This window comes from Hyperolius riggenbachi, chromosome 3, assembly GCF_040937935.1.
Source record: "Hyperolius riggenbachi isolate aHypRig1 chromosome 3, aHypRig1.pri, whole genome shotgun sequence".
NCBI classification, from domain to species: Eukaryota; Metazoa; Chordata; class Amphibia; order Anura; family Hyperoliidae; genus Hyperolius; species Hyperolius riggenbachi.
Genome location: NC_090648.1, coordinates 106,534,632 through 106,547,635, shown reverse-complemented (window position 1 = coordinate 106,547,635; position 13,004 = coordinate 106,534,632). Strand labels below are relative to the sequence as shown.

The following is a 13,004-nucleotide window of genomic DNA, read 5'->3' as shown; positions in this document are numbered from 1 at the left end:
ATCTGATTGGCTGTTTGAGGCTCCACCCCCTTTTCTTAATTTGAACCCCAGTCATCCAATGACCAACTGTACCAGGTTTGAGGCTTGTGCCATTAAAAGTGCAAGAATGGCAGCGATTAAATATTCCCCTTGAAAATCAATAGGTGAATTTTGATTGGCTTTTGTAGGCTCCACCCACTTTTCTGTTTACATCTTCCCAGTGAAATTTGCATTTGTCTCCGCCCACTTTTTGGTTATGGGGATAAAAAGTATCATATATGTTACTCCAGGTAATGTAGTATGTGTGTGCCAAATTTCATTCAAATCCGTTCAGCCATTGTTGCGTGATTGAGTAACAAGCATCCAAACTTTTGCATTTATAATAGTGATATATATATATATATATATATATATATATATATATATATATATATATATATATATATATATATATACCAGTGTCGGGTAACATTGCCACATTTGAGAATTGTAAAATAATCCAGAACAGTCCTGCATGTGCTTGAAAAAGCTTTATTATAGAAAAATCACTGCTACTGCAGCAGCAGGATGCCCAAATTTAAAACCATAAAAATACAACAAGACCAGAGGGAGCGCTCCTTTACGTTTTTCCACCAGTCCCCAATCGGTAATTGCAGAAAACAGTCGCCCAGCGTACGCCTATGCAAACTGTATCTGCCACCTGTATGGTTGGACTGTGTGTGGACCCACCACCGACGCACACCATTAAGGCCTTGGTACTTGGCTGCCGCTGTAAAATAGTACATCAACACAGTTCTGTGAATGGCCACATGCATATGCCCAAATATGATCTTAGGCTGCTTCTTAATAAGGATCTTCACTCCAAATATGAACTACTGTTCCCACTGAGTGGCGTCTAATGTCTCCGGGCTGAATATTACTCTCTGCTGTAGAGATGAATACAACTCAGTTTGAGAAGACCCTGTTGCTGGGTTCTACTTGTCTGAAGGGATAATGTGTATCCATTTGTCCACTCAACTGCAGTCTTGCATGCCCTTTTTGATAACAAAATGACTAACTGCAGAGGCTCGCTCCAACGAGCTGGAGTCAGTCCTGCAACGATTAACCAGCGGGAGGTCTGAGACAGATGGGATTAGCCGAGGCGGAGCCAGCAGGTGCTCCAACATTTTGCCCTACGCGTCGATTTTGCCATACATTCCCTTCTGCGCGTGCTCAGTACTTTCCACGCCCACTCTGCACATGCGCATTTAGGTTTTCTCATTTCCCCTCATCGGTTTATCCTACGGGTGTGCGGAGTAAGCCTGTGGCTGGAGGGAGTGCAGCGGCAAGTGTGTCCTAATGAGCAGGCCCCTTTCTAGGGGTCATGCAGCCGCCCTGAGCACAAATTAATCATCTTTAACTGCTGCATTTTCAAACTTATTTCCGTTATTACTTTATTAGCAATAATATATAGTGAAACACATATACAATCAGCCTATTTTCATAGTAGGTTATTTCGATTTGTAGGTCTCCTCGATGGAGTTCTCCATCATTCTGTCATGAGCGTAGGACATTTCGACAATGTAGGACAAAACGTTGGAGCACCGGAGGTGCACATAGTTGTTCACCACACAAGTGGTCACCACTTGTGTGGTGAACAACTATGTGCAGCTATGCGTTGCATTGTAAAGAGTCTATGTCAAATTGGCATATCTCACAGGGCTGTATTGTAAACTCATGGCTCCTGGATATCTGTGCACCTCCGGCTGGCTCCACCTCGGCTAATCCCATCTGTCTCAGACCTCCCGCTGGTTAATCGTTGCAGGACTGACTCCAGCTCGTTGGAGCGAGCCTCTGCAGTTAGTCTCCCCAGCTAACGGCTGACGGCTGCTGCTGGCCTTCTGCGTTGTATGCCTGTTCCTGGTGATTGGCGCTATGGTGGAAGCAGCTCCGGCGTCAAAGGGGGGGTCACGTGAGCGCTCACTCTGGTCCTGACTCCTCCCACTGCCACAAATATTGCACCGTGGGTAGGAAGCTTTCCCCTTCCATAGCAACAGAACGTGTTGTTAGGCTCTAGCCATGTAATGCTTCTTTAAAGCCCCATACTGTTGCCTGACAAATATTGTGCATGTGCATACAATATAAGGGGCTGATTCACAAAACATCTCTCAGTTGACCAGGTGCAATAAAATGCATAAAGTTGGCATGCGCAGGGTGCATAGCAATTTTACTATTACTACCGCCAATGGAGCGACTCCTTTTAATTCCAGACATAACAGCAGTGTGCTGTGCACGTTGCTATGGTAATGTGATGTTAACGGTCAGTGCTCCACTGGCTGTATTAATGGTAAAATTGCTGTGCGCTCCCTGCTCATGCCAACTTTATGCAGTTTATTGCATCTGGCCCAATATCTTTTTCAACTCAAAATTTATCTCTTCTTATCTGCTATTCTCATGAATAATTTGCCCTTATAATTATATAATTATAATTGAGGTAAAAAAATAAGTAATTGAGATAATTCCTGAGAGAGGTTTTGTGATTCAGCCCCTAAATGTTTCTTATTATGGTACATTGACTTACCACGTTCACAAAGTTAACAATTCCAAATATTCTTTCCCGGATCGCGTTCATGTTGCGGTTGTATTTGATGTACTGGAAGAAACAATGGAATACATTAGTAAAACCAGTAGATTTAGGAACTGTGGGGATTACATGTGAAAACTGAAACGGACCGCAAGCGCTGGGTGCACGGACTAAACGCAAGCCTGTGAGAATACATAGGGCTTGATTCACAAAAGAGTGCTAACTGTTAGCACGGGCGTTTTCACGCAAATTTTCGCATTGGGAGCAATCACGAATTTTCACGCGAAACGCTAACGTTTTTGCACGCAAACGCGAATTTTCCTGCGAAATCGAAAATTCGTGATTGTGCGCAATGCGAAAATTTGCACAAAAACGCCAGTGCTAACAGCACTCTTTTGTGAATCAAGCCCTTAGTGTCACTAGGCTGTTCGCTGCAGGTGAAGCACAGAAACTTACCTGTGGATCCAGTTCCATCACCACTAGTACCCGTCGCTTGGGCCACTGATTGGGCAGAATCTGGTATACACAGATCAGAGGCTGGCAGAAGCATGGAACCCCTATTGGATGTCAGACCAATGGGAATCCTGCATAGCAACAGGGATGAGTCTCATTGTTTCATGGTGGCGAGCGCTGTAAAAACAGCATCGGAGATTTGGGTGCAGCCGCTGCCACCATAGACCGTAATAGGAATTACGGCTATATCGGTGCTCAGTGAGTAATTTGGGCGCCATCAAAAGAAGGAGCACAAATTACTACAAAAACACTTTAATTCAGCCTCCAGCAATAGCTGGCAGCCAAATTACATCTTTCCCCCACTATCCATGGCGGCCTGGGGGGGGGGGGGGGGGGGGATATCAATGAACACTTCCAGGACTTGTGTAGGAGCAGGTGAGCTGTTTCAGCTTTATCCTGCGCCCAAATCTCCTGGCAGCAAATTCATAGGCACGCCATGGTGGACCAATGAAAATCCTCCCTGTTGCTAGGGAGAATTGACCTCTTGCAAACCAGTGGGGAGCCCCATGCTTCCAATCTGTGTATAACGGCTATTCCTTGGACCATTGGCAATGTCAGCAGTGGTGTGCGGGGTGGGGTGGGGGTGGGGGCGAGGTGGATGGCAGCGGGCAAAGTGGACAAGAGGAAAAGCAAACAGAGCAGCTCAAAATGGCAGGAAATGTGAACTACCCCTGTGAGGAGATGGACTAGTCAAAAACCTGTCAGTTCTGTCTGATTTTAACGTTTTTTGTTTTTTTTTTGCTATAATGGTCCTTTAATGTAAAACTGGTACCATATACTATACAGTGTCCTCTTACCATTGAATTGTCAGCTACCACATACAGCTGGATATACTTTCTTGACTTGAGAAATTCCCTTTGCTATAGAAGAAAGAGAAAAAAAATTCAGTATGACATGTGCAATAAATAATGTATCACTTCAGATATAGCATGTATGAGAATGCTATGAGACCTATAGATATACAACATGAGGCAAACCGCAATCCTTTTGTCAACATTACTAGGTCAGGGACAGGGTAAGACCCAAGATAACAAGTCTGATTTAGTTCACAATTATACTCTAGAATGTTGGAAACCCAGTTAATTTTGACTTATTTCCACAAGATATGTTCCTCCAAACTACATGTGTTATTCACTGGCCACAGTATATTATGGGAGAAGGGTTTCATTGTCACCTCATGAGACATGAGACCATAACAAAGGTTGCCAAAAGGTTAGGTAATTAATGGAACAATATTGGTTAACATGCTTTTTTCAATTGACATAGGAATAGTCTGCAAATGATTTGCAACCAAGAGTGAAAGTTTGATTTATGATTATTATTCTGTCCCATTGCTTTTGGCCCCTTAACAAGTGGGAGTCACATATGCAAACTGTTGTAATTCCTACACCGTTCACCTGATTGGGATGTAAATACCTTCAAATTAAAGTTGACAGTCTGCAGTTAAAGCACATCGGGCTTGATTCACAAAGCGGTGCTAATTGTTAGCACGCTTGTGAAAAGCCCTTCCTCATGCCTAAAGACACTTTGTGCATGCTAACTAACGTTCACGCGCAAAGTCCCACGCGCAAAGTCCGGTGCGCGCGAAACGTTGCATCACGGTGCGACAAAAATGGTGCACCTAATGCGACGTTAAGGTCGCACCCAATGCGCCCTTATAGTCGCATCAGGTGCACCATTTTCGTCGCACCGCGATGCGACGTTTCATGCGCACCGGACTTTGTGCGTGCACAGATTTTGCGCGCGGGCCTTTGCGCGCGAGCTGATTCACTTTTCTTGGTGCTGACTACTTAGCACCCTAGTTAGCACACCCAAAGCTTTTGGGCGTGCTAACTGCGTTAGAACCGAATTGTGGATCAGGCCCATCGTGTTTCTTTCAATTCAAACTCAGTGTGGTTGTGTATAGAGCCAAAAATGTTAGAATTGTGTTGATGTCCCGATATTTATGGACCTGACTGTAGGTGTAATACCATTATTCGCTTTATATGAATAAAATGTGTGATGTTATTTGAGACGCTTTGCGTCTCCCCTCTAGATCTGATATACAGTAAACACTTGTGCCCTCCATGTACATGTCCTTGCTGTGCACAGAGGTGGTTTATGCTGTATTTTATTACATTGTATTAGTGTCCTTTTCTTTTAAGGCCTTTTACCGTTTACACTGGAGGCAAATGGAGATACAGGAAGAAATTGTCTGACAGTATTGACTCTGCCCTGGATGCTATGTCTGCTAACAGAAAATGTCCCCTGTGAGATACTGGTGATGAAATATTCCATCATCCATCTTTGTTATTAAATTTTATCACACAACAAAGGCATAAACTTAGGATGATTTTTTTTGCACAGGAGCTCCACCTGCTGGATCTAAATGGCAAACATGATACATTAATATCTAATATAGATATGCAGAATTTTACATCCCTGATTTTTAACACACACACACACACACCTACACACACACACACACGCGCATCTACATACACACACACACACATCTACACACACACAGACACCTACACACACACACACACACACACACACACACACACACACACACACACACACACATACATACATACATACATACACACACACACCTACATACACACCCACTCGCATCTACATACACACACACACACACACACACACTCGCATCTACATACACACACACACACACACTCACATCTACATACACACACACACACACACACACACACACCTATCTACATACACACACATACACACACACACACACTCACATCTACATACACACACACACGCACACACACCTATCTACATACACACACATACACACACACACACACACACACACACTCGCATCTACATACACACACACACACCCACACACACACACACCCACACACACACACACACACACTCACATCTACATACACACTCACATCTACACACACACACACACACACACACACACACACACACACACACGCATCTACATACACACACATACACACACACGCACACACACACACACACACACACACACACACACACACACACACACACACACACACACACACACACACACACACACTCGCACCTAGATAAATACACACACACACGCACACACGTATGTCAACCCATTTGTTTTAATTAAACATTAAATCAAATGTTAAGAAGAGGGATGAGTGAACAATCCTTGCATCATGCAAATCTCCACTAGTTCAGGAGGTTGAATCTATGCTAACAAATGAAAGCCACTACCTCCCAATTAGCTGTCTGGAGAGTATTTCCCTTACCTCAGCGCCATTGGTGGAAAATGATATTTTGGTCATTATAGAGTCATTATACATTGTTTGGTCCACACCACAGGTCTTGGGGGTGTCCTGCTCTTGGAAAGCATATACTGCATGGGCTCCACTTTCTGTATTGTTCAGTGGCTCTATTAACAGCCTTTGCTCTTGTGTTGTAATAACTCCACTGTAGAAGATAACAAAACTGTGTTAAGCAACAGTTATATAGAGTATCTACCTTATTTTCAGCACATAACATTAGCAAACAGAAGCATCTCCCAGTAATAAAGATTTTAGAAGCCTTGTTTTAGTTTCTGGTACTGAAAAGGGTGTTCCTGAAGGATATGTGCTTAAAGGGACTCCGAGCAGTGCAGAAACTATGGAAAGATGCATATCATTTTAAAGCTCTCTTTCTCCTCTTTCCAATGATATATAAATCACCACCCTACGTCTTTTAGTTTTCGCTATTTTCGCGATTGAAATTGCCGCGGCCGCGATTTTGATCGCGAAAATAGAGAAAACTAAAAGGTGTAGGGCAACGATTTAGGTGTCGTCAGAAATAGGAGAAAGAGAGCTTTAAAATGATATCCATCAAGCCATAGTTATATTGTATTACACAGGACGACACTTTCCTCAGTGTCAGCAGCTCCATTCTGCTGAATACAGCTGCTGACTTTGACTCCTCTTTCTGACGACACCTAAATCGTTGCCTTACGCCTTTTAGTTTTCTCTATTTTCGCGATCGAAATCGCGGCCGTGGCAATTTCAATCGCGAAAATAGCGAAAACTAAAAGGCGTAGGGTGGCGGTTTATATATCATTGGAAAGAGGAGAAAGAGAGCTTTAAAATGATGTGCATCTTGTCATAGTTTCTGCACTGCTCGGAGTCCCTTTAAAATCTTTAAATATAGTGACATGAAGAGAACCTGCATTTGTAAGGCCCGGGTCACATTAGAGATAAAAAATGGTCTGTTCCCGTAACAGATGGGAACGGATCCAATGTTAACCTATGAATCCGTTCACAATCGGCATCCATTCAAATGGATCCGTTCCGCACAATCCACTGAACAGACCACAAGTTTCCTGCTGCACTCATTTTTCCGGACCGCTGAGCCCAGTGGAACGGAAACGGAAGCGCTGAATTAGGGGCAATGAGAAAACAGAATGTGTCTTCACACTAGTGAAGAAACTAACCATTTTAGAAATAGAAAAATCTACTTTGGGGGTGGAGGTCTAGGGGGGATGTGGGGAAATGGAACGGAAAACGGATCCGATGAACCGATGATCAGATCCTTTTTCAAGGACCTGTTTGCCACTTCAATGCAAGTGTGAACCTGGGCCTAAACCATGCACTGGGGCCCATGGCCGGATTTCCGCACAGACCACCTAGGCCGGTTCCTAGGGCGGAAACCTGCCGACAGGAGAGCTGGGGCGGGTGTCACACACCGGCAGCAGAACAGCTGTTTTTCCGTAATCTGCTGTCTGTTGCTGCGCTGTCCCCAGTCTCCCCTGCGTGCATAGCACAGAGCAGAGCGCCCTTCCCTTCTCTCTGACACTGAGGGGCGGGGCTGAGAAGAGACAAGCCGTGAATAGAGATGGGAAGTTCGGATCTTTTCAATGATCCGGATGATTCGAATCGGATCATTGAAGAGATCCGGATCTTTGATCCGAATCTCGGATCATTTTACTACCGGAAGCATTCGGGGGTGAAATGAACAGCAGGACAGGTCTGTGGACAGGAGAAGGAGAGGGGGTGGACACACAGAGAAGGGGAGAAGATGGACAGAGGGCAGGGAGTGGACAGAGAAGGTAGGAGGCAGGAGCAGAGAGCAGAAATGTTTGCACGTAATACCCACATGCTGAAGTCATATGCTTTACATGTATTTCACCTATATGTTCATCTATATACCTTGAATGCAAATGTCGCACAGTGAAAGAAAGCATTCCCAGAAGATAAGTGCAGCTGTTTAGTGCCGAGTGCAGGAGGATTATATTGCCTTTCAATCACACTGTCTGCAAAGTTACTGAGCTGTGCTGAGCCAAAAGCTTCCCATGTGTTCACTGTGCAGCACTACGGAACAGCCAGCCTATAATGAGCAGCACGTTATAGCCAGTATGTGTGCTCTACACATATCTGGCAGTGGCACCCATGTCCCCTCTCTCTCATCTACCTGTCTCCCTGCAAGGCTGCCTCCCTTCTAACAGAGCGATCCATCTCAGCTCTGCTTCCAGGACCCCGCTGCCCGCTGAGAGGGGGCGTGTCGCTCCTGGCCCCGCCCCCTTTGCGATCCGAATCACTCATTTTGATGATTCGGATGATCGACTCATAAAATAGATTCGGATCAAAGATCCGAATCGTTCATGATCCGGACAACACTAGCCGTGAAGCCGGGAGATTTGAGCCCAGGAGGAGGAAGTCAGCAGACGGGTAGGCAACTGGAGTCAGCGCTGTGAGGATTGAGGAGGGAGAAGTGTGTGTGTGCAGAACTACAGGCATTTTACACACTTCGTCCTAAGCTGCTGTGGAGTCCTGAGTGACCAGCTGTCTCCCTCTCCCTCCTTCTTCCTCTCCCCCGGAGCCTGTCACTTTGTGACTTCTGAAACTGCAGGCTGCCTGACGCTCCCCTACTGTCCTGCTGGCTTCTATCACTCACTCACTCTCCATACAGCCCCCTCTCTCTTCCTGTGTTGTTAATCAGGCAGCTCTTCTCCTCCCCTCCCACAGTCATTTCCCTGTCACACAAACAAGGCTATTCATGTATGCCATGTTCCTTTTGTTATTCCTACTATAGTCACACTCTAATGTTCTACCATATTATTATTATGTATTTATATAGCACTGACATCTCCTGCAGCACATTACAGAGTACATAGTCATGTCACTTACTGTCCTCAGAGGAGCTCACACTCTAATCCCTACCATAGTCATATGTCCTACCATATTATTATTATGTATTTATATAGCACTGACATCTTCTGCAGCACATTACAGAGTACATAGCCATGTCACTAACTGTCCTCAGAGGAGCTCACAATCGAATCCTACCATAGTCATAGTCTAATGTCCTGCCATAATATTATTATGTATTTATATAGCACTGACATCTTGTAAAGCACTTTACAGAGTACATAGTCATGTCACTGACTGTCCTCAGAGGAGCTTACACTCTAGTCCTACCATAGTCCTAGTCTAATGTCCTATCATTATGTATTTATCTAGCGCTGATACCTTCAGCAGCACTGTATAGAGAACATGGCCATGTCACTGACTGTCATAGGAGCTCACACTCTAATCCTACCATAACCATAGTCATAGTCTAATGTCCTATCGTTATGTATTTATCTAGCGCTGATACCTTCAGCAGCACTGTACAGAGAACATGGTCATGTCACTGACTGTGCTCTGGGCAGCCCACAATCTAACCCTACCATAGTCATAGTCTAATGTCCTACCATATCATTATTATGTATTTATGTAGCACTGACATCTTCTGCTGCACTTTACAGAGTACATAGTCATGTCACTGACTGTCCTCAGAGGGGCTCACAATCGAATCCCTACCAAAGTCATAGTTTAATGTCCTACTAAATTATTATTATGTATTTATACAGCACTGACATCTTCTGCAGCACATTACAGAGTACATAGCCATGTCACTGACTGTCCTCAGAGGGGCTCACACTCTAATCCTACCATAGTCATAGTCTAATGTCCTACCATATTATTATTATGTATTTATACAGCACTGACATCTTCTGCAGCACATTGCAGAGTACATAGCCCTGTCACTGACTGTCCTCAGAGGAGCTCACACTCTAATCCTACCATAGTCATAGTCTAATGTCCTACCATATTATTATTATGTATTTATACAGCACTGACATCTTCTGCAGCACATTACAGAGTACATAGCCATGTCACTGACTGTCCTCAGAGAGGTTTACACTCTAATCCTACCATAGTCATAGTCTAATGTCCTACCATATTATTATTATGTATTTATACAGCACTGACATCTTCTGCAGCACATTAAAGAGTACATAGCCCTGTCACTGACTGTCCTCAGAGGAGCTCACACTCTAATCCTACCATACTCATAGTCTAATGTCCTACCATATTATTATTATGTATTTATACAGCACTGACATCTTCTGCAGCACATTACAGAGTACATAGCCATGTCACTGACTGTCCTCAGAGAGGTTTACACTCTAATCCTACCATAGTCATAGTCTAATGTCCTACCATATTATTATTATGTATTTATACAGCACTGACATCTTCTGCAGCACATTACAGAGTACATAGCCCTGTCACTGACTGTCCTCAGAGGAGCTCACACTCTAATCCTACCATAGTCATAGTCTAATGTCCTACCATATAATTATTATGTATTTATATAGCACTGACATCTCCTGCAGCACATTACAGAGTACATAGTCATGTCACTGACTGTCCTCAGAGGAGCTCACAGTCTAATCCTACCATAGTCATAGTCTAATGTCCTACCATATCATTATTATGTATTTATATAGCACTGACATCTCCTGCAGCACTTTACAGAGTACATAGTCATGTCACTGACTGTCCTCAGAGGAGCTCACTATCTAATCCTACCATAGTCATAGTGTAATGTCCTACCATAGTATTATTATGTATTTATATAGCACTGACATCTCCTGCAGCACATTACAGAGTACATAGTCATGTCACTGACTGTGCTCGGAGGAGCTCACACTCTAATCCTGCCATAGTCCTAGTCTAGTCTAATAACCTTCTGCAGCACTGTACAGAATGCATAGTCGCTATCCTCAGTCAATTTAATCACCTTAATCTTGTGATCAGACTCTCTAACCTGAGATGGTACACTGGACTTTATATATACTCACCTGGGACTTTCTCCAGCCCCATGAGCCCTGTGGCCTCCCTCTGGCCTCTTTGCCCCCTCTGTTCTGGCGCTATGACTCCCGGTAATCCCCTGCGATGTGGGCACCCTCTGTCACGCTCGTGTCCCCAGGAGCGTCCTGTGCAGTACTGCTGCGCAGGCACAAAATGCACCTGGACGCAGTAGCGCAATGAGGGGTGCACGTCTGGACGAGCTGCGCATGCGCAGAAGAGCACTTCCAGCCGGATTACCCGGAGGCATACATACCGGGAGGCTACAGTGCTCATTGGGCTGGAGGAAGCCCCAGGTAAATATAAATAAAGCCCAGTGTACCATCTCAGGGTCACATAAATTTTAACCCTTTTTCCCACAATCCTATTGTCAAATTCCTAGCCTTACCCTAAATTGCCAAAAGGCCTAGCCTTTAATCTCCACTAACCACTTTTTTTTTTGTAAATGCCTAACCCTAATATCCTGATCTATCAGATCCTAATTCCGCTGATTGACATGGGGAGGCTGAAGGTAGTGGGCCTTGGGCGGTAAAAAGTACAAATCCGGCCCTGCTGGGGCCCAAAGCTCCTTAGCGATGCCACTGAGCTCAAACTTATATCCTCTAGTCCTAGCTTATAACACTCTGCCTAGCTGACGCCTCCACACATCGCTCCATCACAGTTGTGACGTTTGTGGCAACAGTCTCCTCTTTCTATGCCTTCATTTGTGACTTCTCACAAGCCTCCCCTTTTCTCTAGAACTCTGGAAAATTTTTGGACATACTATTAAAAACGACCTCTTCCTGCAAGTAGATACATGATTTTGACTTGAGTATCATGGCATTTCTGCTATGCGTCTCCTAATGGGTGGGATTTAAGACTGTGTGTCGTCTGTAACACATTTGCTTATGACATGTGTATCAGATTTTACAGCTGGTGAAGATGTTGAAACCCCATAAATCTGTAGCAGTAATAACAGTAGTAGAAGGGGTAACTGGCATTGCTGAACTTGTTGGGTCTCTCAGGTCATACCTTAATCCATGGCACAAACTGAGGCTGACTTGAGAACTTTTGTCGTTTTTTACATGGCCCTGATAATAGCAGTGATCCTGAAAGGAAGAATAGACACAAATTAATTCCATCATTTCAAGCACAGATCTGGGACAATTTCGAATCCTAGACTTAAAGTGGAAATGAAGAACTCTAAAAAACAAAGTGTTTCACTTACCTGGGGCTTCTGCCAGCTCCTTGCTGCCTTACTGTCCCGTGCCGGTCCTCCACGATCCTCCGTTCTCCCACCGCCAGCTAGTTTCGTTACCATCGACTTGTAAGTTGATGGCAACTGAACCTGCGCGTCCCAGGCCACGCGTAGCTTAATTCGCGTTCCCGCCCTCTATAGCGTCCTGCGCTGTTAGTGCAGGACGCTATTGCAGGCTGGAAGGGGAAGGAAGCTACACGTGGTTTGGGGCACACGTGGGTAGTTGTTGTCGATTTACAAGTCGACGGTACCAAAGCTAGCTGGTGGCAGGAGAATGGTGGATCGTGGAGGATTGGTGCGAGACAGGAAGGTTGCAAGGGGCTGGCAGAAGCTCCAGGTAAGTTAAACACTTTGTTTTTTAGCGTTCTTCAGTTCCGCTTTAAATAGAAAGAAAATGCATGGCAAGAAATAATGATATTGTTGGAAGTAACAACAGGATGAATACCTAAACTGCAGTATAGTAAAACAACCACAAGATGTCACTGTGTTTAAAATGCAATGGTGATATTTATGGGATTGTTATTTCCTGTATTCACTCTGTGTT

At 44.4% G+C, this 13,004-nt stretch overlaps 1 protein-coding gene across 2 annotated transcripts in view; it reads right to left on the bottom strand.

Moving 5' to 3' along the window:
- Positions 1-13,004, bottom strand: part of LOC137561088 (zinc metalloproteinase-disintegrin-like halysase) — a 136,234-nt gene that overhangs the window by 67,033 nt on the left and 56,197 nt on the right. For both annotated transcript variants that reach the window (XM_068272331.1, XM_068272332.1), the window contains exons 5-8: positions 12,235-12,311; positions 6,334-6,514; positions 3,853-3,915; positions 2,540-2,611 (exon numbers count right to left, since the gene is read on the bottom strand). In XM_068272331.1, the coding sequence (XP_068128432.1) occupies positions 2,540-2,611; positions 3,853-3,915; positions 6,334-6,514; positions 12,235-12,311 (393 nt within the window). The remainder of the gene's footprint in view (positions 1-2,539; positions 2,612-3,852; positions 3,916-6,333; positions 6,515-12,234; positions 12,312-13,004) is intronic.